This window comes from Phycomyces blakesleeanus (assembly GCF_001638985.1).
Source record: "Phycomyces blakesleeanus NRRL 1555(-) unplaced genomic scaffold PHYBLscaffold_7, whole genome shotgun sequence".
NCBI classification, from domain to species: domain Eukaryota; kingdom Fungi; phylum Mucoromycota; class Mucoromycetes; order Mucorales; family Phycomycetaceae; genus Phycomyces; species Phycomyces blakesleeanus.
In genome coordinates, this window is record NW_017265140.1 from 1,288,495 (window position 1) to 1,312,283 (window position 23,789).

At 36.7% G+C, this 23,789-nt stretch overlaps 8 protein-coding genes across 8 annotated transcripts; 5 read left to right on the plus strand and 3 right to left on the minus strand.

The window, feature by feature from the left end:
- Window positions 1–270: 270 nt before the first annotated feature.
- Window positions 271–2,330, minus strand: PHYBLDRAFT_166810 (hypothetical protein; the record flags this gene model as incomplete). The annotated part of the gene is made up of 7 exons (XM_018435498.1): window positions 271–420; window positions 495–662; window positions 730–798; window positions 832–989; window positions 1,030–1,130; window positions 1,707–2,000; window positions 2,266–2,330. The coding sequence occupies 7 exons, from the start codon at window positions 2,328–2,330 to the stop codon at window positions 271–273; spliced, it is 1,005 nt and encodes a 334-aa protein (XP_018293619.1).
- Window positions 2,331–2,428: 98 nt separating this feature from the next.
- On the plus strand, window positions 2,429–2,869 carry PHYBLDRAFT_143826 (hypothetical protein; the record flags this gene model as incomplete). Its single annotated transcript, XM_018431079.1, has 1 exon — window positions 2,429–2,869. The coding sequence occupies one exon, from the start codon at window positions 2,429–2,431 to the stop codon at window positions 2,867–2,869; it is 441 nt and encodes a 146-aa protein (XP_018293620.1).
- Window positions 2,870–3,733: 864 nt separating this feature from the next.
- On the minus strand, window positions 3,734–5,659 carry PHYBLDRAFT_166812 (hypothetical protein; the record flags this gene model as incomplete). The annotated part of the gene is made up of 4 exons (XM_018435499.1): window positions 3,734–3,790; window positions 4,072–4,115; window positions 4,381–5,449; window positions 5,543–5,659. 4 exons carry the CDS (start codon window positions 5,657–5,659, stop codon window positions 3,734–3,736), a joined length of 1,287 nt encoding a protein of 428 aa, XP_018293621.1.
- Window positions 5,660–5,722: 63 nt separating this feature from the next.
- PHYBLDRAFT_143828 (hypothetical protein) lies at window positions 5,723–6,055 on the minus strand (the record flags this gene model as incomplete). Its single annotated transcript, XM_018431080.1, has 1 exon — window positions 5,723–6,055. One exon carries the CDS (start codon window positions 6,053–6,055, stop codon window positions 5,723–5,725), a length of 333 nt encoding a protein of 110 aa, XP_018293622.1.
- Window positions 6,056–7,312: 1,257 nt separating this feature from the next.
- Window positions 7,313–9,610, plus strand: PHYBLDRAFT_180830 (C2H2-type zinc finger transcription factor; the record flags this gene model as incomplete). The annotated part of the gene is made up of 9 exons (XM_018438363.1): window positions 7,313–7,364; window positions 7,502–7,750; window positions 7,889–7,945; window positions 8,121–8,207; window positions 8,313–8,548; window positions 8,613–8,867; window positions 9,032–9,176; window positions 9,231–9,298; window positions 9,362–9,610. The coding sequence occupies 9 exons, from the start codon at window positions 7,313–7,315 to the stop codon at window positions 9,563–9,565; spliced, it is 1,353 nt and encodes a 450-aa protein (XP_018293623.1). The 3' UTR covers window positions 9,566–9,610.
- A 1,227-nt stretch (window positions 9,611–10,837) lies between these two features.
- Window positions 10,838–12,338, plus strand: PHYBLDRAFT_180831 (hypothetical protein; the record flags this gene model as incomplete). Its single annotated transcript, XM_018438364.1, has 2 exons — window positions 10,838–10,966; window positions 11,023–12,338. The coding sequence occupies 2 exons, from the start codon at window positions 10,838–10,840 to the stop codon at window positions 11,839–11,841; spliced, it is 948 nt and encodes a 315-aa protein (XP_018293624.1). The 3' UTR covers window positions 11,842–12,338.
- Window positions 12,339–13,015: 677 nt separating this feature from the next.
- On the plus strand, window positions 13,016–15,016 carry PHYBLDRAFT_64493 (hypothetical protein; the record flags this gene model as incomplete). The annotated part of the gene is made up of 12 exons (XM_018441309.1): window positions 13,016–13,067; window positions 13,228–13,388; window positions 13,443–13,485; window positions 13,550–13,605; window positions 13,786–13,977; window positions 14,053–14,175; window positions 14,276–14,354; window positions 14,439–14,563; window positions 14,627–14,676; window positions 14,743–14,853; window positions 14,886–14,900; window positions 14,965–15,016. The coding sequence occupies 12 exons, from the start codon at window positions 13,016–13,018 to the stop codon at window positions 15,014–15,016; spliced, it is 1,059 nt and encodes a 352-aa protein (XP_018293625.1).
- Window positions 15,017–21,633: 6,617 nt separating this feature from the next.
- PHYBLDRAFT_143835 (hypothetical protein) lies at window positions 21,634–23,334 on the plus strand (the record flags this gene model as incomplete). The annotated part of the gene is made up of 1 exon (XM_018431081.1): window positions 21,634–23,334. The coding sequence occupies one exon, from the start codon at window positions 21,634–21,636 to the stop codon at window positions 23,332–23,334; it is 1,701 nt and encodes a 566-aa protein (XP_018293626.1).
- Window positions 23,335–23,789: the final 455 nt, after the last annotated feature.

The following is a 23,789-nucleotide window of genomic DNA, read 5'->3' on the forward strand; positions in this document are numbered from 1 at the left end:
ATTTTAAAAGATTTTATTGGATTAAAAAAAAAGTAATTTGAGCTCCCATAAATAGTATTCGCTGTAAATACTTTTAATTTACTAAAAGCCAAGATTCTATTGGCAGACATTATAACTCCGTGACCATAGGAATTATACGGTCGCGGAGTTATAATGTCTGCCATTTACTACAGTGTATGTTTAATTCAAAAATAAATATGTTTATGTAATTCTATCAAAAGAATTTGTGTTGATTAAAGATAAGATGATGCAAAAAAAAGAATCTCTTTATTACTTTATGGCCCACTCAGGCAAAGGGACCGCTAAATTTGCTGCTGGGTCCATTCCAACATCAACTCTCTTTCTTTTGCTGATAGAGTCCCCTTTCCTCCCCAAGTCGCTCTTACTCAATTTATCTACCTCTTTGTAGAGTTTCTGAAGCTATATGTTCGTTATAAATTATACAAGTAAATGAAGTATGCTTCTTAAGTAAAACATTTTTTAATTATTATTACCTCATTACTTCTCCAGCTTGGTTGAAAGACCATAAGCTCATGTTCCCTATCTGACTTGGCGTCAGACACTAGGTATTTCTGGAATACAGAACTACAGTCTTTATTTCCCATGAAAGTTTCAAGAGTAACTTCGTGCCTTTTGAATGTGGTATTGTGACGGTTGAAGAGCTATATATATATGTGTGTTTGAGAAAATTGTATAAAATTATATATTATGTACAAAAGAGAAACTTACAGTAATATTCCACTGCTTTCTTCTGCTGGTCTTGTTGTTGCCCCTTGTCTCTTCAACCGTCATGTTCGACTCTCAATGTTGAGTAGTATAGTGATTTCTCACTATATTCACAATATCACTTGTTGGTACAAGTGCAATCTCTGGCTGGCGCTCCAGATATGCAAGGGTGGAGAGTGCTAGCCCAGTGTTGAGCACACTAGTGAACTTTGCAGTCAAGTTCCACCCAGGCTTACCAGCATTTCCAGACACCCTTAATGGGTCTGAAGGTAGGAGGGGAAAAAGTGGGTAAGTTCATTTCACCCTCCTGGGCGGCCCCCTGGGCGGCTCCCCAGGGAACCCCCGGGGGCACCTCTTTTTTTCCCGAAGTGATAGTCCAAACGTATAAACTGCCAAGAATTAGCCTACTATTAGATCAAAAGAAAGTATACAGTTGAGTATATCCAGAGTACATGCATCGATGCTTGATTCTCTTTGGATTTCCTTCCATCTTTGTACTTGCCATCACTGTTCTCTTATTTGATACAGCCCTTTGTATCAATATTAATAGTTACCTTTCAGCTCCAGTCAGACAAGGATGAGACATATGGAAAGGGGACCCACTCTCTCCCCTTCTTTTTAAATAGGCTCTTGAACATCTACTCCACACTATCTTGGCCACTGAACCTCTCAAATGACTTGCTATATCAGATATATTTTCTCTATTGCCCCAACCCATAGGCGAGCTATTATCTATTAAGTTCCTAGCATATGCTGACGATGACATAGTGTTCTTGAATATGTCTAAAGGGCTTGAAATCCTGATGGATAAGTTTCAGATCAATGGTTGTGTATCCAATGCCCAAATGAATTGTGATAAAGCAGTAGCAGTCTTATTATCTGGTCGTGAACAGCTAACGTGGAGTTCTTATCCACAGAACCACAGTATAACAGCGTAACACAATGGCCATAACTCGCAGCTTATGACATATCTTAGATACCCTCTCACCAGCTCAAAGGCACAGCTATCAGTAGCCGTTGAAGACGTTATTACCAAAATCCGCACCCACACCCAACAATTAACATAACTCAATTTATCTATCCTTGGGAGAGAATTGGTAGCGAATTCCCTGCTTCTGAGTAGGGCATAGCATGTAATCCGCATTCTCCCAATTACTACTACCAACATAGGTAGAATACGTTCAGAGGTGATCAAATTCTTGGCATACTGAAGGTATCCCTTTGTTTGTTTTGACTCATGTACTTGTCCGAGACAAGAAGGTAGCCTTGGGGTCCTCAACCCACAGACACAGTACTATTTGCTACAAACCCGATGGATCCTTCCTTTACTCAACCGGACCGCCTCTATGTTATTTGCTGAACAAATCCTTTCATATCTTCTTTGACAGTACTGTGACACAAGCGACCCACTCTTCCCCCTCGTTTTTTCTGAGCTGCGGTCACCACGCATCATTTCCTTTAGTATATTTCCTACTTTCTTTCATACTATGACAATCTTGCCTCTCTCTCTCTTGAATGGTCAGCCATTAACCCAGTCACCACACAGGAACTGCCACTAATCGCCGTTTTCGACCCCTGCCACTCTCTTTCAATATATATCTCATGTTGCAAACTGCACGTAGACAATGTTTTCTCTTATTACTATACCATTGGGTGTATATGCTGGCATTATAACGATGAGCAAAGACGAGCAAGGCCCACCATGTCCACGCTATTTCGCCTTCTGGATCACGGCGAACTCCACTTGCAGGAGTGGTTCTCGCTGCTTACAGTCTTTCCACCACGAGATAGTAACTCAAGCATGGCTTCTTTCTTTCCAACTCCACCTCGCCACCTCCGACACTTCCTTTCATCAGGGATAGGTGACGACCCCCAACTTCACAACCTCTCTGCTAAAGTGATCCATGCACATATACGACCGCCCCTTGCACAAGTACCACCTCTTTTCCCACAAGTTTTGCCTGCACATTGGCGTCAATTTTGGGAGTCGAATCTTCCTCTTAAGATGTATACAATTTGGTGGCAATTGATGCATAACAAAGTCTCAAGCCAACAGCAACTTTTCAATCATAATTTTACTGAGGTGGACGACCCTCCCAGTGTTCTATGTGGTGTCCTTGAAGATAATGAACACCGTTTCTGAGCTTGCTCATAAAAAAGGCCAATGAGGTACCAAATTGCAACCTGGTTTCTGGACAATCCTGCCACCCTCACCTTTAACCACCTTCTCCTCCCCTCCTCTCCGCAGTCGGTCAAGGATTCCAATACCACTGTATCCTCGTATATTATTTTGGGATGTACTCTCAGTGTAATATAGAAAGCTCACTTTCAATATATATTTAACGATGTCCCCTTTGTCACCAACCGAATTGCTGAAATTACAGTTTTGCACATTCGAAGTCTAGAACTAGAAGAATCTCCTACAAGCACTACTTAATTTTTTTTTTACTTCCTCGCCTTTGGGTGGACAGTTCATTCAATAAACAAGACAGAAAAAATTATATTTGCGTGTCTGACACACATTTATTTCTTAACCTCTGCTGGTATAGACTCTCATCTAGAACGAGAATCAAGAGTATTCACTGAAGAATGGGCGGACATATCATAATATATAAGTTTTGTACATGTGGTGGTTCAGACATTTGGTTATTGAATCAATTACATCAAAATGCATACTTCTATTGTTATAGTTTAGTGGCTATCGTCTTGTCAACAGATAAATATACTACTTATACATGTTTATTATAAAGCAATTAGGCCAATGCTTATTTACTATCAGTACCGAGTTAATATTATAATACTGCCATGAGATTAAAGTATAAATATAACAGTAACAACTCTTTAATATCCAAATATGACAAAGAAATAGATCCTTAAGAAACTAAGGTGCGACCAACATAGCCGATCGTGTTCTTACATAAAGACAAGCTTTTTATTCTTTAATAAATACAGGCTATACACTGTATTAAGATATTCTTATATATGTTCCTACCGTTTTTTCCATTTATCATCTCAGAACGTTATATTGACTGTATATTCTAAGGCGGGCACTTTCTGTACTAGGCTAACAAACATATTATATAAAGGTAAGCAATGTAATTTAAAGTGATATTACATTTCTATTTTTATTTCTACTTTTAACAACAGTATATTTGTGGGAATTAACAATACATATATATATTTCAGGCTTTATTACAGTATTCTAAATATGTAATATATAATTGAAGCCATAGTTTTTTACTTTATACATTTTGATTCAACTAAATAATACTTGGTGTGGACAGACCGTTGTGGGTTTTCGGGAGTGGTCGATGAATATTATTTTTTTGTAATATTATCTTTTACATAGTAAAGCATGGATTGGAATAAAAGTTCAATGTAGTTAAATACTATACAATAAAAGCCAAAAAATATCTATTTTAAAGAAGTAAATGAGAAGTAGGTTTATGCAGTAGTGTTGAATACATTAGTGAGATAAAAGATAGCAATTGCGTATTTTATTGTATTATACAGACTTATATCTACTTTTCTCTATTTGGCTATAATGCTTAAGTAAACGCACACACGCATCCATATATTTATATAAAGCCTTACTATTATATTTTTAAGACAGACAGAGAGAAAACAAAACGTCGCCATTTTACTTTTTATTACTTTTTGTTTTAAACACTAATAACTCCTTTGGTAATGCATTGACAAGTGTTTTCTTATTATTTGCGCTGGTTTTATAATTACATGTTGCAACAACTGATGATATCCGATGTACTGGCAAGATGCATTCAAAATCACACGCAATAAAATCTGCACTGCAGATGTTGACACTTTCCAACTCTCTTGAACGGTTATGCTCAATCTGAAACCACTTAACAAACGCAAACACGTGTTTATCTTGATAAACGATACGTGCTTGGAGCTCTGTGTTGACTACTGGTGGAGTGAAAGAGTGCAAGAACAGATACTGAATTTGGCCAGTGTATGCCAACCGATTATTGCCTTGACTTCCAAGGAACAGAGATTGAACAAATGAGCCGCGACCAGAAGCATATTTGCTACCTTTGTAAACCTGACCAAGCAAATTAATTGATCTCAACTTTGTGCTCTGATTGTCGACAAAGGAGAGCGAGGAGGACGGAAATTGGTAACTTTCAAGACCAGGAATGTGATACGCGACTTTATAATAATCAAGCAAATGAGGATAGTCGACATTACTCATTGCTGACGAGGGCTTTATGTGAAGAGGAAACGTGGAGGGAGGAAGAGGTTCATTTCCCAGGACTGGAAGAGAAGGGTTTGAGTACGCGTGGACGAAGGCTGCTAATCTGAACGGGCGTTGTGGAAAAGTCATCTTGTTTTTTGAACTGGATGGTTGAGCTGTGGCAGTAAGCTTGCCGAGAAGCGGAAGAAAGGGGACTTGGCTCGGACATTGGAGAACGACATTAACATAGTCACCCTTGAAAGTATCTTGGACAAAACTCTGCATATACGTAGCCTCAAAAGAATCTTTTCTGTTCGTGCTTACGTTCTTTATCAAACCCTTATATCGCTCAAACCCAAAGAGCCAATAGCGATACACGGGTCCAAAATCACGAACGGTCTCGCGAAGATGGGGGTGCAGATGCATATTGCAGGTGAGGACATTAGCGGTGTAAATACACTTGCATCCATTACAAAATTCTTGAAGAAGCTGATGGGCATCATCGAGGTCAGAGAATGTGATACTTGGCTTCACTAAATTTCAGCATGCATTGACGAAACTGATCCAGTTGTTAAACATCTCAGTGGGCAGAACGGCCTTCAACAAGATAGGGGAGTATACCAGAACCCAAGACTTCCATTCATCTGCTTTCATGTGTCCAAAGCCCTTTCCAATCTTTGATCCCAGCACCGTGTAATCCATTGGCACCACCATTGTTTCTGCCATCGCTTGCATCATAGCTAGCTTTCTCTCGTCTATCAGCCCTTCTTTTATCCACCGCTCCATCATTCTCTTTTGTGTTCACAGGAATAAATTATGCATGGGATCGAGGATCGTTCCATGTACTAGATCAAAGTATCCAAGGCGATGCAGCTGCGACCATCGAACACAATTTTCGATTTCCACCGGATGCCTTCCTGAGGGCGTACTGGAACTCTTCCACTCCTCAGCATGCAACCTGTTTTCCAGACCGCTACGGATTTTCCACGTCAAATAGTCAAACCCACTGGAGTCGATCTGATTGGTGTTGGGTAACCTGGTAAACTGTCTAACACATTTGGGACATGCACAAGTACTGTTATGGGCGGTGAATCCACTGGTCTTCCTGGCGGTGGGGATGTCACAGGCGACCATGAGCAACCCTGCTCGGACACAGACACCAGCTGGGCACTCAAGGGTCGGGATGGTTATCCCCGCGAACAACTGCAGCAAATTCATCAACCGTTGGCTTGAGATAATGGTTGATCTCATCAGTCTTAGGTTCCTTAGGACCAGGCACCATACCAACGAGTATGATATTCTCGGGTTTAAACCTCTCTTCACGAGGCAAGTTGTTGATGGCAAGGTAAATAGGACCGGAGGAATGATTGACACCTTTGAAGGGCTGGAGCCAGTCAATGTTCGAGGTCAACAATAAGGAACGAGGTTCAGCAACAAACGATACACCATCTTTATCTTTCAGCTCCTTCCACATGGCGCCGTCATAAACATCGCATAGTGTGCCCACGACCTTAGGCTCCTTGTTCCATTGTCTATTTTTATTTATTTTTTGCTCAAATCTTAGGAGAATAAAGTAAACGGTCGATATTTGATTGGTTGGTCGTTTGACTGGTACGTGCATGGTAACTTTGGTTTTAAGAGTAAGCGAAGATGACTATTTTGAGAAGGGGGTTTTTTGTCTTCTTCTTTTTCATCGATTGACAGCAAAATGAAGAGTGTTGGACCAAGGCTTGTAGAGATATATTGATGATAAATGGGTGCAGTGCCTTTGTATACCTTGTGCTAACAAAATAACTATACTGCGGTTGCGAACACACCAAGAAGCAACGAAATGGGAATTTATGTTTTTATATTTTTAATATAAATAAAGCTGTTAGAAAGAAAGCAAGAAAAAGATAGGAGGATTTGAATATATATTTTGTTTATATTTCGACTCACCAAAATTGAATACACAAAGAGAGAAAGAGAGGAAAGAAATAAGCCTACATTACGAATCAAAGTTAAAGCTTGAGTTTGAGTTTAAGAGTCAAAATGAGAATTATGCTAGAAAGACGGGATGAAATTTATTTTGGCTCCAAGATAATTTGATTGCTTTGAAACTTTTGAAGTTTGGTAATCTTGGATATTTATAATGTGATATATACGCATCTCTTTTCATACATTAGGTCAAGTAGTTTAAAAGGCCTAACAAAACCAAAAAGAAAGGGATTTTATTTCTGAGTTTAGAAATAATGAAGTAAATAAAGGCAAATTAATTCTCTCAAAATGTGTATAGGTGAATAGTGAATAATAGTGAATATTATATTATATTATATTATATTATATTATTATTTTTATACGTAAAAGACATACATATATAAATAAAAGGTTTATTGAGATTCCAATTCAATAATGACTCTTCTTCCATTGAATGATCCGACATTAGGTGCCAGCAACATCAATAGTATGTAAATTTAATGTATATATATAAAAATATAAAAATATATAAAAGAGAAGCAGAAAATTGAGTGTATATGTTTGTACATTGTGATTAGTCAATGACATTCGTAATAATAATTTTTTCTATTTGTTTATTGTAAGTATTCTTGCCATTAGACCTTGTGCCTTTTGGTCTGGAAAAACTTGATAGGTCTGGACTAGTTAATTTGAAAATACTTCCATCACCAGTTGCTACGACTGTTGGTGGTGCGGGGACAACCAAGCCGGCTGATAGCAAAGTCAATGATTTGTATTGTAAGCCCTGCAAAAAGAAGTTTTCCAACGAGGCAACTTGGCAGAATCATATCAAGAGCGCAAAACACATTGCGAATCAAAAGAAGGCAGGAAAAGGTACAAGACAATAGTGATTCTTATGATTCTTATATAGAGTATAGATAGATATATAATAGATAAAGTTTGGAGAGAGGAGTATGTGTATGTAGGTAATGTAAAAGGGATGGTAATGATTATTAATCATACATTCAATAGTACAACCTATTCCACAAACACAAAAGATTACAGTTGAAGATGATCCACTGATAGTAGGTGCCGTGATTATTAGGATACATATACAAATAGATATCAATTAATCTTTAGTGTAATCAATTGATGACAAATTAAACAAATGACCTATAATATAAAAAAGGTGCATACTAAAGACAACTAGGCAAGATACACAGTAATATCCATGCTCATGTTCATGTTCATTTTCACATTCTAGATGCTCTTTTTAAAATCGAGCAAGCAAATAAAAAGAAGGTATCAGATCCAGACACAGCCACATCCGAGTATTGGGAAATTTCCAAAGGTTAGTATATCTTTTAAATGTATATATAAGTATTGTATCGAATCATATCGTATTGTACAACATACTTACGCAAATGTATATATATATATATATATATAAATATAGTTTTGTATCATCTTCAACAACCACAAAAGACAGCCGATGTTTTGGAAGAGCTGATTCAATTAACAACAGACCTCAAGTGGAAAGACACGCACCACTCTGCTAAACTGGCTCTATCTCGACTCCTTTGCTTATACAACAAAGACTTTGGCAATCTATCCAAGGCACGCCAATTGATGTTGGACACAGTAGAGGTTCAGTTGAGCATTTGTCATCTAGAACTTTTGAATGTTGCACAGGTATATACGCTATATGATATTTGTATCTATGTCTATGTCTATAAAAATATTCTGGTTTTGTTAGCAATGTGATCGGGAGGATGTGGCGACTCTCTTGTCAGAATCACGTAAACTGGTGACAAAGTATCTGGCAGACAATTCTAAAAGGAGCGATCTTGTGCGCCTTGTACTCGAGACCAGTTCTCTGTTTGCACAGAACAAAAGGCCAGAAGAAAAAGAAGAGGGTGGACAGAATATAGGAATTGTGATGGGATTTTTGGCTGTGCATTTGTCAGCCAGTGTTGAAATGAAGCAAAAGAACATGGGACGTGTAGGAGAGGTAAGGAATAGAATACAAAGTGATCTTATGCGTTTTTTTTTTTAGATATAAAAAAGAAGAAGGAAAGAAGAAGGACATTTATTAGAGTTGTGGAAATTGAATACAAAATAAATCAACAAATAACCAAAATGAGTTTTTTTTTTGTTTTTTTTTCCTTTTATAAGCTATTTCGGATCATGGGAAGTGTTCATCGTACATTGGATGCTCGGTTACTGAAAGGAGAACTCGGACTTGATTGTGGAACAAGCGAACAATTGAAAGAGTCCCTGTGGGATGTGGCGGATACTTTATTGGTCACACTCGAGGCGGGTAAGTAACAACTATAATTTGATTTGTTCGATTTGATTGACTGGAATAAAACAGAGGACTATGTTCGAGCAAAGATCATTGAAGAAAGGCTTGGGAATATCGGCAGCTATCCTGATCTAGAGGTAATAACTTGACTGATGAAGAGCTTTTGAAAGCAAGTCGATGCTAACCCAAATGAAATTAAGCTTATTATGGAGATCTCCGAAGCTATTCGATTACTAGATGTCGATCGATTAAAAACGCAGGTTTCCAAGCTAGGCTATATGGGACTATTGGTGAGTGTGGGAGACGAGGACCTGTTGATGAACCAAGTTGGGTTTTCACGAGAGTATCAACTCGATATACTGCAAAGAATGAGGACACTAGTTGCTGCCTGCCAAGACCTTTAACTACAGAGAAAATATATATATAATATTTGGTCTATTGCTCTTTTTTAAATTCTTGTTTTAATTTTAAATTTCTTTAAACGACTGTACCCCTTAAATTACCTAATTCTTTTTGGCTTTTTTTTATTTGTTTGCAAAGGATTGAAGCTTTTTTAATGAGGTGGACATTTGCTTGGGCTCTTTAATGTCTGTCTCTTTGTTTGAAACAAACCACAAAAGAGGTTGTCTTCTTTGTTGTTGTTTTGGTGATACGTTTGTGTTCAATGTTTAAACGGCTACAGAATCTCGAATTCGCATCTCCAAAAAAGAAAAAAGAATAAAAAATTACCAGAAAAGCTTTAGATGGGAAGTTACCTGAAGATCTTTGGGAACAAATGAAAAAAAAAGTTCCATTTCTAGACATTCTCTTTTGTGACGATAATTATCTTGTACAGGAAGATTTAGGAAACAACAAGAGAGAGGGAGAAAAGAGGAGTAAGTGTCACTCAATATATTTTATTTTTGAAAATAGAATTGATGATTTTACAAGAAATATAACACGTTCCATACATTGAATTGAATAGAAAATAATAGATAGTATTGAGCTAGATAATCAGTGCCTTTGTTAATTTCCATGCAATAACATTAAGGTAAAGAAGTAAAGGTAAGTTGGTGAATGTGGCTAGTATTCCTATTGAATTTAAACAATAAAGAACATTACACTAATTTCAATTATTCTTGTTTGTGCTTGTGCTTGTGTCTGTGCTTGTGTTTTGTGTTTTGTGTTTTGTGTTTTGTGTTATTAATCATAATAGTGATTGTAATAATTTATTATTATCGTTATATGATGCGTATTTTATTCAATATACATTAGATATCTTGAGGCTCATAATGAATTTGCACCCAAAATTTTGTTTATCTGTAAAACAAGGTAAAGAGCTAGATAAAGAAAGGTACAGATATATCTTAATATTGATTAGCACGAGCCTGATTACTTTGTTGTTTGGAATGGAAATCATCACACCCTATTTTATTATAGTCGAATCTTGAGCGCGCAAATGAATTAATTCCGTTGTTATTTCGTCACCTATTGAATCTGCGAGATTGGTTTTTTTTTTTTTTTTTTTTTTTTTTTTTAAAAAAAAAAATTCCAAATAAAATAAAATAATAATTATTTATTTATTTATTTATTTCAATTTTTCTCTCTTTCTTTTAATAATTTTTTTTTGTATTTTTATAAAAATTATTAGCTATTGTTATTATTTAATTATCAATTTTTTAAAAAAATAAGATAAGATGCCAACCAGAGACTTGGAATATCCTCAGGGCTGGCTGTTCAGGTGGACTCGAAATAAACTCAAAAGTGTCTGGCAAAAGAGGTACTATGTCTTGTCAGAAACTGAATTAAGATACTACAAAGATCAGGTAAAAATACAAAGAATATTTACAACAAAAAAAAAAGATATTAATTGTTTGTATAGCAAGGTTGTGAACTAGCTGGTATCATTGAACTGCGCTTCTATAAATCAGCACAAGCCTACACAACAAAGAAAGCACCCTATTCATTCCAAATCACCAGTCGCTGCACCGAACGCAAATCATACATCATATCCGCAGAAAACGAACAGGACCGCCAATTCTGGATCGCTCTCATCGACGCTGCTATTCGCGATCTGGAATCAAAGACAATGCAACGTTTTGATAGACGAGAAACACAAGTAGACGAAGAACAGGACTACTCAAACAGTGTGCTCGACAAATGGCTCGACCGGCTGGACCTCAACGATCACAACCACAGCCAAAGTCGAATCGACAGTTCGCTATTGTCTCCAAAGTACGCTCCTTCTCTCATTTCCCACGACTGTGACTCTATCATCGACAAATATGCCTCGATTCCACCAGCCCTACGCTCTTGTCAGTCAATCGAATCACTCAACACCAATGGCAGCAGTCTGCGCTCAGAACCCACAACCCTCTCTTCGGGTTCCACCAGATCGCTTCTGCAACCTTCCTCATATTGCTCAGCCCTTTCGGCCTCCAGTCCAGGAAAGGGAAAAGGACCTGAAGTTGTGGTTACATCTAGTCACAGTACGCCACCATTAGGATCATCACTACACTTAACCACCTCAACTCCTAGTCCATCTTCCTTTGACGCCACTACCTCCCCCTCAACCCGAACCCGAACCTCAAACCCAAACCCAAATTATCTGTGGCAACCACAACCCAGAAATTCATCTCTATCCTCGACTAAAACCAAAGATCTCAAAAAGGCATTTTCTAGCACGCGTTCAGTTTCCTAATCTTTTTTTTATTATTATTATTATTATATACTTTATATCAATATTGTAGTATAGTCCAACGTAGTGTATTGTATTTTATTCTATTATCTTATCTTACTTCATTATATGCCAGCTTTCCCCCACTACTATCTTATATAACTCTCTTATTTACTTTATGGTAATTGAATGTAATAGCACCAAATCTATCCATTCCTTGATATATTCATTCATTCATTCATATTCACATTCATATTCACATTCACATTCACATTCACATTCACATTCACATTCACATTCATATTCATTCAATCGTTTATATACTCATTCATTCATAAATATAAATATAAATATATATATATATATTGTCCCTGTATTTTATTAGGAATTCATTTTATTCTTATTAATATCAAAGTCTATAAAAGAGGAGGGAAAAAGAAAGGAATGGGTTCCATATGTCTGGATTCGTTTATCCGATTTTTTTTATTGGCTTATAATGGAAATAACGGTACTCGATACACAAATACCCAAATAAGGAAGTAAGGAAAACGAGTTCACTCAGAGAAAGGAATTGAGTGTTGCTTTATCGCTTGATAAACTTACATAATCTATTGAATACTCTCTTTCTCTCTGTCTCTTTCACACATTTTTTTCTCTCTTCTTCTTTTTTGTATGTCTCATTTGATTAAACAAACCAACTTCTTTATGTATAATATGCTACATTACAAGCACACACAAATACACACACAGATATATATATATATATAGTGAATGTATATACACAAAATACACTATAATAGATTATTGAGTCCAAGCGAATGTGTGTGTGTGTGTGTTCTTTAATTGTTTTATATATGTGCATGATTATACCCTCTTGAATTTATATTGCTGATAGTTGTATAATGCAAAATATACTATATTATATAATGTTTTGTAGTAGTGGTGAGCATGATAGTGCACAAATATGGCTCATTTGTCCCACAAAGTCCCTTGGCTTGTTGCTGTTTCTGTTCTTTCTTTCTGTTTTCCATTTCATATTCCATTCTTCCTTCTTCTTTCCTCTCTTTTTTTATTATTTTTATTATTATTTATATTATAATTTTATAATTTTATAATATATATATATATATTTTTTCTCTTCTTATTTGTGTGTACAAAACCTCTTGGCAAAAACCAAAAACTACTTCCACCCACAATCATGCCGTTGTTTTCAAAGAAAATACTACCTACTGAAATCACTGCCGACATTGGTAATCTCGACATGCAATTCATAATCATTTATTTATACAAGTATATATAGAGGTGTATAATGTGTATAAAATATTTTGTGCATATTACACTATATATTACTGTGTGTTCAAGTATTGGCTCTTATTTATCTTTTGTTGATTATGTATATAACGTTTTTAGAAAGGGCAACTAACCCTAATACTACCGAGTTGGACTGGTCGATTGCATTCAAGCTGTGTGAAAGTGTAAACAAGACAGACCTGGGAGCCAAAGAGGCTAGAAAACTGCTACAGAAGAAGATGTTGTCTCGCGAGCCAAACACCCAACTACTTGCACTTGAGGTAAGTATTGACTTGTGTATAATGCGGGTTCTTAATTGTCAATCTGTATATCAGTTGTTGAATGCCTTGTCAGAGAATTGCAAAGAAAAGTTCAAAAGTGAGTTGAATAGACAATTAAGTAATTAGATAAATATTAATTGTTTGTCTGTTTGTTTGATAAGGTCAGTTGAGTGCAAAGTCTTTTGGTGAGAATCTGGAGACATTAGCCAATTCAAAGGTACGAAATATAACGATAGCAATATTAATTAGTGTTAGTGTCAAGGTTTCGTAAAAAGAGGACTAATGAGAAGAGGGGAACGACCTTTTTTTTTCTATAAGAAATAAATAAATAAATACACACACTCATATATATATATATATATATATATCTTACATATCTGTTTATCTATCTATAAAGCATGGAGATGATCGAGTACATGGAAAATTGGTTCAATGCCTGCAGAATTGGATGGCAGAATTTGGAAGAGATCCTGCGTTTGTAGCTATACACCGTGTATATGATAATACACTAGATGCGTCTATTGGACAATACACAGCCCAAAGACCAAGACAGGGTCCTAATCATCACCATTCCGAACGCAGAGAGCAGGTACAAAATAAGCCAAATGTATATACAACGAGAAAGAAAATAATTAACTATTTTTTTTTTAAAAAAAAAAAAAAGGTCAAGGCTGCTGATCCCAAGACTGACTGCGAACTTGCCAAGAACAGTGCACAGCTGTTCTCTCAGACACTGTCATTCACTGACCCAACTCAAGAGGATATTACGAAGAATCAGCTAATTCAAGTAAGATCAACAAAGCAATTCATTCATATTACTAGTATTGCTAGTCATTATTCTTAGCATACAATTAATAATGCTTTATATATATAATATGTATTTGTAGGAATTTTATGCTAAATGTCAGTCATACCAAACCATAATGTCCAGTCACCTCCAGACCTGTGAAGACCCCGACGTCATCTGTAAGTACTTTTTTTTATTCTTTTATTGGTGGGACAAGGAAATTAGGTGAACTAAAATAAATAAATATATAATTTTTTTTGTAGCTGAATTGTTGGAGGCCAATAATGAGCTTGTGAATTGCTTCAAGACATATGATGATATGTTGGAACGCAAGGCAATGACAGAGGCCACTTTTAATTCCCAAAATCTCAACCACCGAAATACACAGGTAACTAAAAATAATTTATTTATTTATTTGTTTGTTTATAATCTGAAACACGAAATTCTATAGGACGCGTTGCCAAGCAGGGATACCGAGGCCGGGGGCAGTAGACCCATAGAGTAAAAAGATAAAAAAAAAAAAGGTGCCTTATTCTCTATACGTTGGTTTAATTATTCTTTGAATAGACATTCGAATCCGTTTGATGGGTTCAGCAAGAGTGTGACTTTGGATCCCTTTGATCCCTTTGCTGATTCACAGCAAGTTGACGATGGGCCAGCAAGATCAAATGATACAGGGTAACAAGATTATTATTAAAATTTAATATTAGTGGTAAAGACAAAAGGTAACACTAACATCAACAAACCTTTTCTTTTCTTTTCTTTTTCTTTTTTCATTTGGTATTTTAGTGGCGCCGTTAACCTGCCCCCACCATTGACACCTCAGAAATTACACAACTGAAAAGAAAAACATGATCTTATTCTATAGTTCATTTGCTTCTTCCTCATTTTTTATTATTATTAGTATTATTGACCAATCATTATCTTTACTATTATGAATTATTAAAGAAAACTTATCAAAAACAGATACCTCTTTAAGTTTCAGGTACTTTCTATTTCTATATGGGTAGAATATGGGTTTGTGTGTAAACAGAGGAGGCAAAAAGGAAACCACAATAACAACAACAAAATGAATAATATTTTATTTAGCAGTAAAGTAAAAAAAAAAGTGTATATAAATATATTGCATTGCAGTACATTGCAGCACAGTACAGCACAGTACAGTACAACGATAATAGTAAAGACTTGAAAAAAATAATATTATAAAATATAATATAATATAAAATTCAAGTGCTTTGATCAAAGTCGACCCGGTTTAACCTGTGTTTTTTTTTCTTTTTTGTATATTACCTTATTTCAGTTACTCTTTTTTTTTTGCTTCTTCTTCTTCTTCTTTCTCTCTTTCTACTTTTATTCCTTTTCCGCTCGCCTGTCCATTCCCTAATCCACTTGCTTGCATTCGCTTCCCAGCTCACCTATTCCCCTCCCCTTACGTACCTACGTTCGCTTGTTTGTTCGTTCGTTTGTTCGTTTGTTCGGTCGGTTGGTCAGTCGTTCGTTCGTTCGTTTGTTTGTCCGTTCGTTTTTGGTCATTTCTTTTTTTTTATTGGCTCATCCATTTACCTCAAAGATATATAAATAAATAAATAAATAAATAAATAAATAAATAAATTATATATAATCTTCATCTCTTTCTTTTCTTTTATTTTTGTTGTTGAGCATACGTGCCCGTGTGACCTGGCAAAGACACCGTATGTTTAAACCATCGCAGACGAACGAACAACAATGCACAGGATGCATGACCCCCACCCTAGTAGAGTGCAGCAACCTAAAAAACCCCTCGCAACTATTTCACAGACTGTCAAACAAGAAAACTTGCAGGACAAGAAGTGCACGGGCCCCTCAACTGCAAAAATACCCACAAATGAAGTCCCAAAACTCCCAGACCAACGTTTAGAGCAGCAAGCACGAATCGCAGCCAGAGCAGCCGCTGCAATGGAGCAAATCCGTCGCAAGAGACCTCATGGAATCTTGCTCTGGGGAGACAGGCGCAAGGTATTGCAAATATATATATATATATATTTATATATATTTACTGTATATACTGTATATATTGTATATACATAAAACTTTACTTTTTTATATATATAAATATATAAATATATACATTATATATAATATATATAATATATATATAATATTCTGGTGTTACATGTAGATTCATCATAAGCACTAAAAAATAATAATAATATTATGACAAGATTTTAACTCATACACTAATATAATTACATTTCACTTGATCTCTCAGGCACTCATAAAACGTTATCCAGACGGCAGTCAAGAAATCATAGTTCCACAGACATTGACGCCTGATCAAGAGCGTTACCAATTTCCACCGCGATCCCGGTTTCTAAAAAAACTTGCCAACAAGACCTCAAAACAATATCAGCACCAGCAACAAAAGCAAATACAGCATCAAAATCAAAATCAACATCAACATCAACATCGACATCAACATCAAATAAATCACACTTCTTCATTTGATTTGCAGCCACGCAGTCGCCTACCAACTCCAACACCAATCATATCAACCGCAACAGCCCGCCCGCCATTACCTGATCCCTCCGCTCTCAATGAATGGTTCTCTAGCCGACACCGCAAAGAACAAGAAAATACTAATGATAATGATTATAAAGAAAGAGTCGAGAAGAACAGAGCAGTTGCACACTGGATCACCGAAATCGAACGCTCAAAGGCACTTTTGCAGTCATCTTGCTCAGCAGTCTCTCAACCTCAGCAATCTCCCCATCTGTTTTCGTCAGCTATCCTGTCGACCCCAGCAAGAGCTGTGTCTGTGCCGCCACCAGTACTATCCTCACTCCCCCCACACCTCTCTACCGAACGATTCCCGGCCCTCCGAACCTCACAGCGCACACATCCATCACCCGAACCATGGCTGGATGCAATACCATTCAGAAGTAACACCGGTAACTTACCATACTACCATTTTTTTATTTTTTTATTTTTTTTAGTATGAATAATAATATTAAATATATTAATATTATTTAATGTAGCAAGGCAATGGAGGGAACCACAAGTATCACAGTCCAATACAAATCTATTGCCTCCCGATGACTCAGTTCGGACACATTATGTCCGTTGTAACCTTCTTCAGACAACATTCTCTCCACAACACAGCCCGCAGGTGGCTGCAAGCGATATCCAGGAGTTCTGGCGTGGATACCAGGAAAGAGCCAGAGTCATGCGTCGTCATTCGATCACACTACCACCACAACCATCGTCATCAGGATTAGGAGTAGAAAATACAACAACAGCACCCACAACACCAACAAATATACTAATAACAACAGATCAGCAACACTCATCAGACCATCCACACGCCTACCGTCAGCCGATACTAGGAATGATCAATATTGTACGCGCTCTCCAGAACTCTCTCAAAGAACAGGAACAAAAGTCAAAGATCCGCATCGCACACCTCGAAAAGACCCTTCGCGAAGAGCAACAGTGGCGCCAAGACACCGAGCGACGTCAGCAGCAGGCCGTTGATCGGCTCGATGCCTTACATGCCCGAACTTCGCCTCAGTTTACGGCCACGACGACTCAACGGTCAAGCCAACCTGTTGTTGATACCAGACCAATGTCAAGACCAATGTCAAGACCAATGTCATCTGCCTACACGCCCAAGCATTCTCGTATTGATCAACTGATGGAACGCCTCAGTCGTTTGGAAGAATCGGCTGCCTTGGAAACCAGAAATCGCCTAGATCTCGAAGCAAAGGTGTCAATGGCTGTCCAGACTCTTGAAGAGCTCAAGATCTCGACTGAACAGCATGTAACTGAGTCCAGGTTGTCAAAGAAAGAGTTCCAAAGACAGCTCGACCAGACCACACTTGCGCTCGAGAATCTAAAAAAGGCACCAGTGGGCAACATTAACTTTGATAGTTTTGGTACTAATGCCGCTGCTACTACCGTTGCCACTGCCACTGCCACTGCCGATATTGATATTGATATTGATATCAATGTTGCCAATAATAGTCTGACCACAAAGCCTCAGCCTACTCGACAGACAGCCCTGAGACAGACAGTCTTGAAGCAGACGATCCTTAAGCAGACGTCTCTTAGACAAGCGAGTCTCAAACAAGAAAGACGCAGGCAGACGTCGACAACTACTACCGCAACCACGGCCAGTACAGCGACGACAAGAACAACGACCAAAACATCCACCATAAAATCAAATCCCACAACGAAACCAACAACAAAACCAACAACAACAAAGCCATCAAAACCGCCAATACCATCAAGACCATCCAAATTATCATCTAATGCTGCTCCTGCCAGACCAACAATAGTACCCAAGAGACCAATTGGGACCAGGCAATCTGTCCGATCAAATGTCTCTAGTGCAACAGCAAAAACAACAACTAATTCCACAAAACCAAGACGTCCTAAGCCCATTGCAGGAGGTCCTATCCAATAGTGATTTTGATAGTATCAACAGTTACTATTAGTAAAATAGAGAGCCAAAAAAAAAAAAAAAAGACAAGGCAGCCAACCATCTCATCTCTTGCTTACATTATACCATTCCCGGTGTTTGAATGATGTGCTTCCAGGTTTTGATGTGCCGCCCAGTGCCCTGGGTTTGTGCTTCCGAGTGCTTCCGAGTGCCGCACCATGTCCATGGCCATGGCCAAGTCCATGTCCTTGTCCTAGAACCCACCCATCCGTACACCTTACATACCCCTTATATTTACACAGACACACAAGTACATACATGTGTACATAAATACATAGCTACATAACTTTCTTTTATTATTTTATTTTTTTGTCCTTTCTTCCTTCCTTCCTTTTATACATATATACATATATATATATATATACGTGTTTTTTCTTTGTCCTATTTCTCAGGAGATTTGTTCAAACTGTAATTGTGTAATAATAATAATAATAATAATAATAATAATAATAATTGCGTACATAACAAATAATGAAGAAAAAAGAAAGAAAAGTAAATGCTTAATTTTGTATGAGGATTTATATAACATACGATATCTTAAAATATAGCCTATAAAAGAGAGAGAGAGAGGGTAAGAACGAAATAGATAAATCAACTGTTTTATTTATTTAAAAAAAAAAAGAAACAAAAAAAATAATTTGTTAAGGACAGTCTGTTTTTCTTTCTCTCTTTCTTATATATTATTTATTTATATGCTAAAGATCCAATGACTTTGAGTACAAAAATTGACATTCTTGAAAGGCATGTATTTTATTATCATTACATAAAAGTATAAAATAAGACAAGCACAAGCACAAGCACAAGCACAAAGAATCAAGAAACCTCTACAAAAGATTATAAAGAATAAAGAATAATAGTATTATTATTATTTCTTTTGTTTCTAGCCCACTCCTATATACAAAGTTAGATCCAAGGACTGGGTGGCTAAACTTAAACCTTGATAAATGATTGACAGTCTAACAACCAATAGTTAATAAAGTATAAACTACATGACACCATATCAATATATGTATATGCACCTCTTTATTTGATTTTGTTGAATATTGTTACTATCCTGTTTGTCTTTAGGGTCCAAATCTTGGTCATATTTTTTTCTTCTTCACCGGATATCCAATGATATTAAACTGGTACAACAATACCTGTCCAACCGCGATTGTACATAGGCTTGCATTGTGAATGTTCAAAAATCATACGACAATTTTTTTGTTTCTTTTTCTTTTTAAAGCTAATAGTAATAATAACAAGAAACAATTTCTCCGGTCAAGAAATAGTATGATATTAAGAGTGCAGTACAAAGTACAAAGTACAAAGTACAAGTACAAAGCTATAGGCCTATAGAGTTACAAAAGATGAGTACAAAAAAAAAGGTACAAAGAAGTACAAATGTAGCATGGGTTCACTTTTTTTTTCTTGTGAGAATGACAGTATGGATTATTATTAATATATATATATATTTGGCTTTACTTTGTAAAACTTTGAAATCACCATCACATTTAACAACCTTGACAAAATAAAGAAGAGATCTAATGACCAAGAATATTTGTGTATAATTGTGTGTGATTGTACTGTTTATTCAAAGCATGAGATGTTGTTTACCTAACCCAAGTTGGCCCAACTGAACATGTATGTATAGTTTATGCCCGTAGATGTAAGGTTTAGGCTCAAACAGAGAAGGGCACGGTCCATGCGTCCAAGTGTAGAAAATGACGAAGATCAAAGTTTCCTTTTATGGTCACAAATACCGTGTCTAGTAATAATACTAATATATATATATTTATGTAGTGTAAAATAGATCAAGATGAAGTCTAATGATAAATTAGGGTGTGCATTTGTATGTATATTTATATTGGAATCTGTGTAGGTGCATACATGTGTGTACGTGATGTGATTTGATGTGATGTGATGAGCTGTGTGTTCTGTGCGTGTAGTGTGTGCATATGTGTGCATATATATATATATATAAATGTAAATGTAAATGCAAAGGTAAATTTGTATTAGTGCTTGTCTTTGAATTTGAATTGGGATTTGGACTCGATCTTTTAAGGAACAAGCTAGAATAGTCATTGATATTCTTATTGTGGAGATCAAGCGATTTACTATATTAGATGTTAAATAAGACAGGAATAAGAATATTCAAGTACGCTTATCGTGAGATCTTTTTAGCTATAGTCAATAGTTAATAGTAGTTACTGGTGTGGTATCACCAGAAAAAGAAAAATAATTATATTTATATATGTTATTATTATTTCAATATGGCACCACTATTGAGCAAAGGTGTACTACTGACAATTCCAATACACAAAACAAGCAAACAAGGTAAAGAGCACAAATATATATATATATATATATATATATATATATATATATCGACTCAATGATTGCTTGAGTGTAAAGAGGATATGAATAAGCGTTCATACTACACTACACTACACTACACTACACTACACTACACTATACTGGACTGGACTGGACTGTGTATAAATATATTATATTATATAATAATAATAAAAGGAGAAAAAATAAATAATAGAAATTAATACCTATATTTACATATGCATATGCATTTATAAGCCTCTGACACTATTTTCAGACTATTCGCTAATTCACCTTGCTGGTACGGCTGTTCCTGGATTACAGTACAAGAACACAAATCTAAAATAATTTTTGATCATAACTGTGAATTCATTCACCTATCTTTTTTTTATATTTTATTTGCATTTATTTGCATTTATTAACATTTCTTCTTCTTCTTCTTCTTCTTCTTCTTCTTCTTCTTCTTCTGCTGCTGCTTTACTTTACTTTTCACATAATATAACTTCATCTTATTTTCTCTTTAAAGCAATTAAAGAGGAATAACAATTTCACTCTATTGTACTATATTTTCATCTTCTTAATTTTCACTTTAGTACATCGAATGAGTGACATTTTATAACAATCTTCTCTCTTTTCTCATTCCGGTTCTTAATTTACGCGCATAACACATGTCAGACACCGCAATTTCGGTCGACCTTAACCTTGACCTCAACCTCAACCTTGACCTTGACCATGACCATGACCATGATAATCACCGTGACCCTACCCTCAACACACGAGACCAGGTCTATATACAGTCATTAGAAGCCTCGCTCCAGGACTCGTTTCGCTTGATGTGTTCCAAGGAACAGGTTGCTTTGGCCCGCTCGATGAGAATCCTAACCAAATCAGAACGGAAGGAAATGAAAAGGTGCGCAAAAATATGGAAACCCACCCCTATTTCCTCAACGCCTGATAATACCAGCCCAAATGATCGCAATAATGAAGAGTGGAATGCAACTATCGAATGTTTAATGACCCTCAGAGACCGGTACCAGTCCCAGCTAGACCTAATGCGGGTCCGTTCACTGGAGTCTGACGCTCATCGATCGGACATGCTGACCTGTGTCCAGGACTTGAGCAGGCGACTAGGCGACTCTGGCCAGACACACGAGGAACTCGAGTCTCTGTCGGGCGCACTTGAACAATTGCGACGCCAGTGGAAGAAAAGCAAACCCGAAATCGAGAGCATCATCCACTCGATCCTTTCGGCAACACCCTTGGCTGCCTCTGGCTGTCGAGTGGTCAGGGCCACACGCTCAAATATCGGCTTGCTCGGTCTCGGATACCGCTCAATCAACAAACACTACCTCGTATTCGAATCTGGTCGGACACCACTCGAGGACTGCAAAGAGATCCTCTTGAAGATATCAAGCGATTTTGGCCAGGTCTTTGAAGAAAACGCAGCCCAGAACCTGGCAAGCATGGAAGGAAACTACCAGCACATCTTTATGGACCACCAGGACACCGGCGACGAGCAGCAACAAGTGATGCAGGACATCCAGAGGCTGGCCGATAGCATATTCACTCAATCGGCACCTACTCTCATTATTGGGCACCAGCCCGGATCTCAACCAAAACCCAACAAAAAACCCACTCTTGAGCACGAGCACAATCCCACACATATTTCCCAGAGTGGCAATGATAATGGCACTATTATTGGTGATGGCACTATCATTGGCAATGGTAATTTTGATGGTGGTGGTGGTGGTGGTTCTGGAAATACAAACTCTCAGTCTCAAGTACTGGTCCAAAGTCAGAGTCAGAGTCAGGTTGAGAGCGAAGATAATTCTCCACTGTTCACAATGTCTAGACCAGTGTTTGAGCCCGCTGGTTGGGACTGGCCTACACTCTTGAAGCACAAGCAACCAAACACTAGAAAGACCGGCTGGGTCCGGCCATTCTTTCAACGTACGTTTTCTATTCGTTCCAAATCGACCACTGCATCTACTACTTGCACAACTGTTACTGCTACTTCTACTGGCTCTACTACTGCCACTGGTATTACGAATGTCAGTAGTAATATCAATAGCAATAGCAATATCAATATCAATATCAAAACAACTGGCCTTTGGACCTGCTCGATATCTCGGCTCGCTGATCATTTTGCAAAAGTCGGTCATGACTATTACACCAATATGCTTAACAATACCAACCTGATGCATTCTCACCAGTCCCAGCTATTTGAGTCTTCCACACGTCTTTTAATGAAGTGCTACCAAGCTCTTCAGATCGAACATGCCCATGCCAACATCATTTCTACGAGTGTTCAAGTCTACCAATTGAAACAAGAGGCAGAAAGAACAAATCATCACAGCATTACTCCATAGGCTTTGACAGTCCATTTAAAACAATTAATTTTTTTTAAAAAAAAAAAAAGAAGAAGAAGAACCAAAAAGGATACCAAGCTACATATTACATATATTAAAAAAAATTACTCAATCATTATTCATTATTCATTACACATTATTCATTAATCATTCTTTTATTCTTTTTCTTTTATTTAATTATTAGCAAAATAATAGTAAATATTCTTCTTTAAAAAAAAACACACACACACATATTTACCTACCTACCTACTTGGCTAGTTAAACAAGTATATATAATACCTTTCTGTGTATATAAATATAAATATAATTGCAATTTATAACCATAGCTACAAGTATAGCATAAAAATAATTATAATAAAATCATTAAAAATTATTAGCAGTAAAAAAAAAAAAAGTCAAATCAGATTCGAATGCAACCGACCAAAGATAAATAATTATAATACGATCATTTCAGA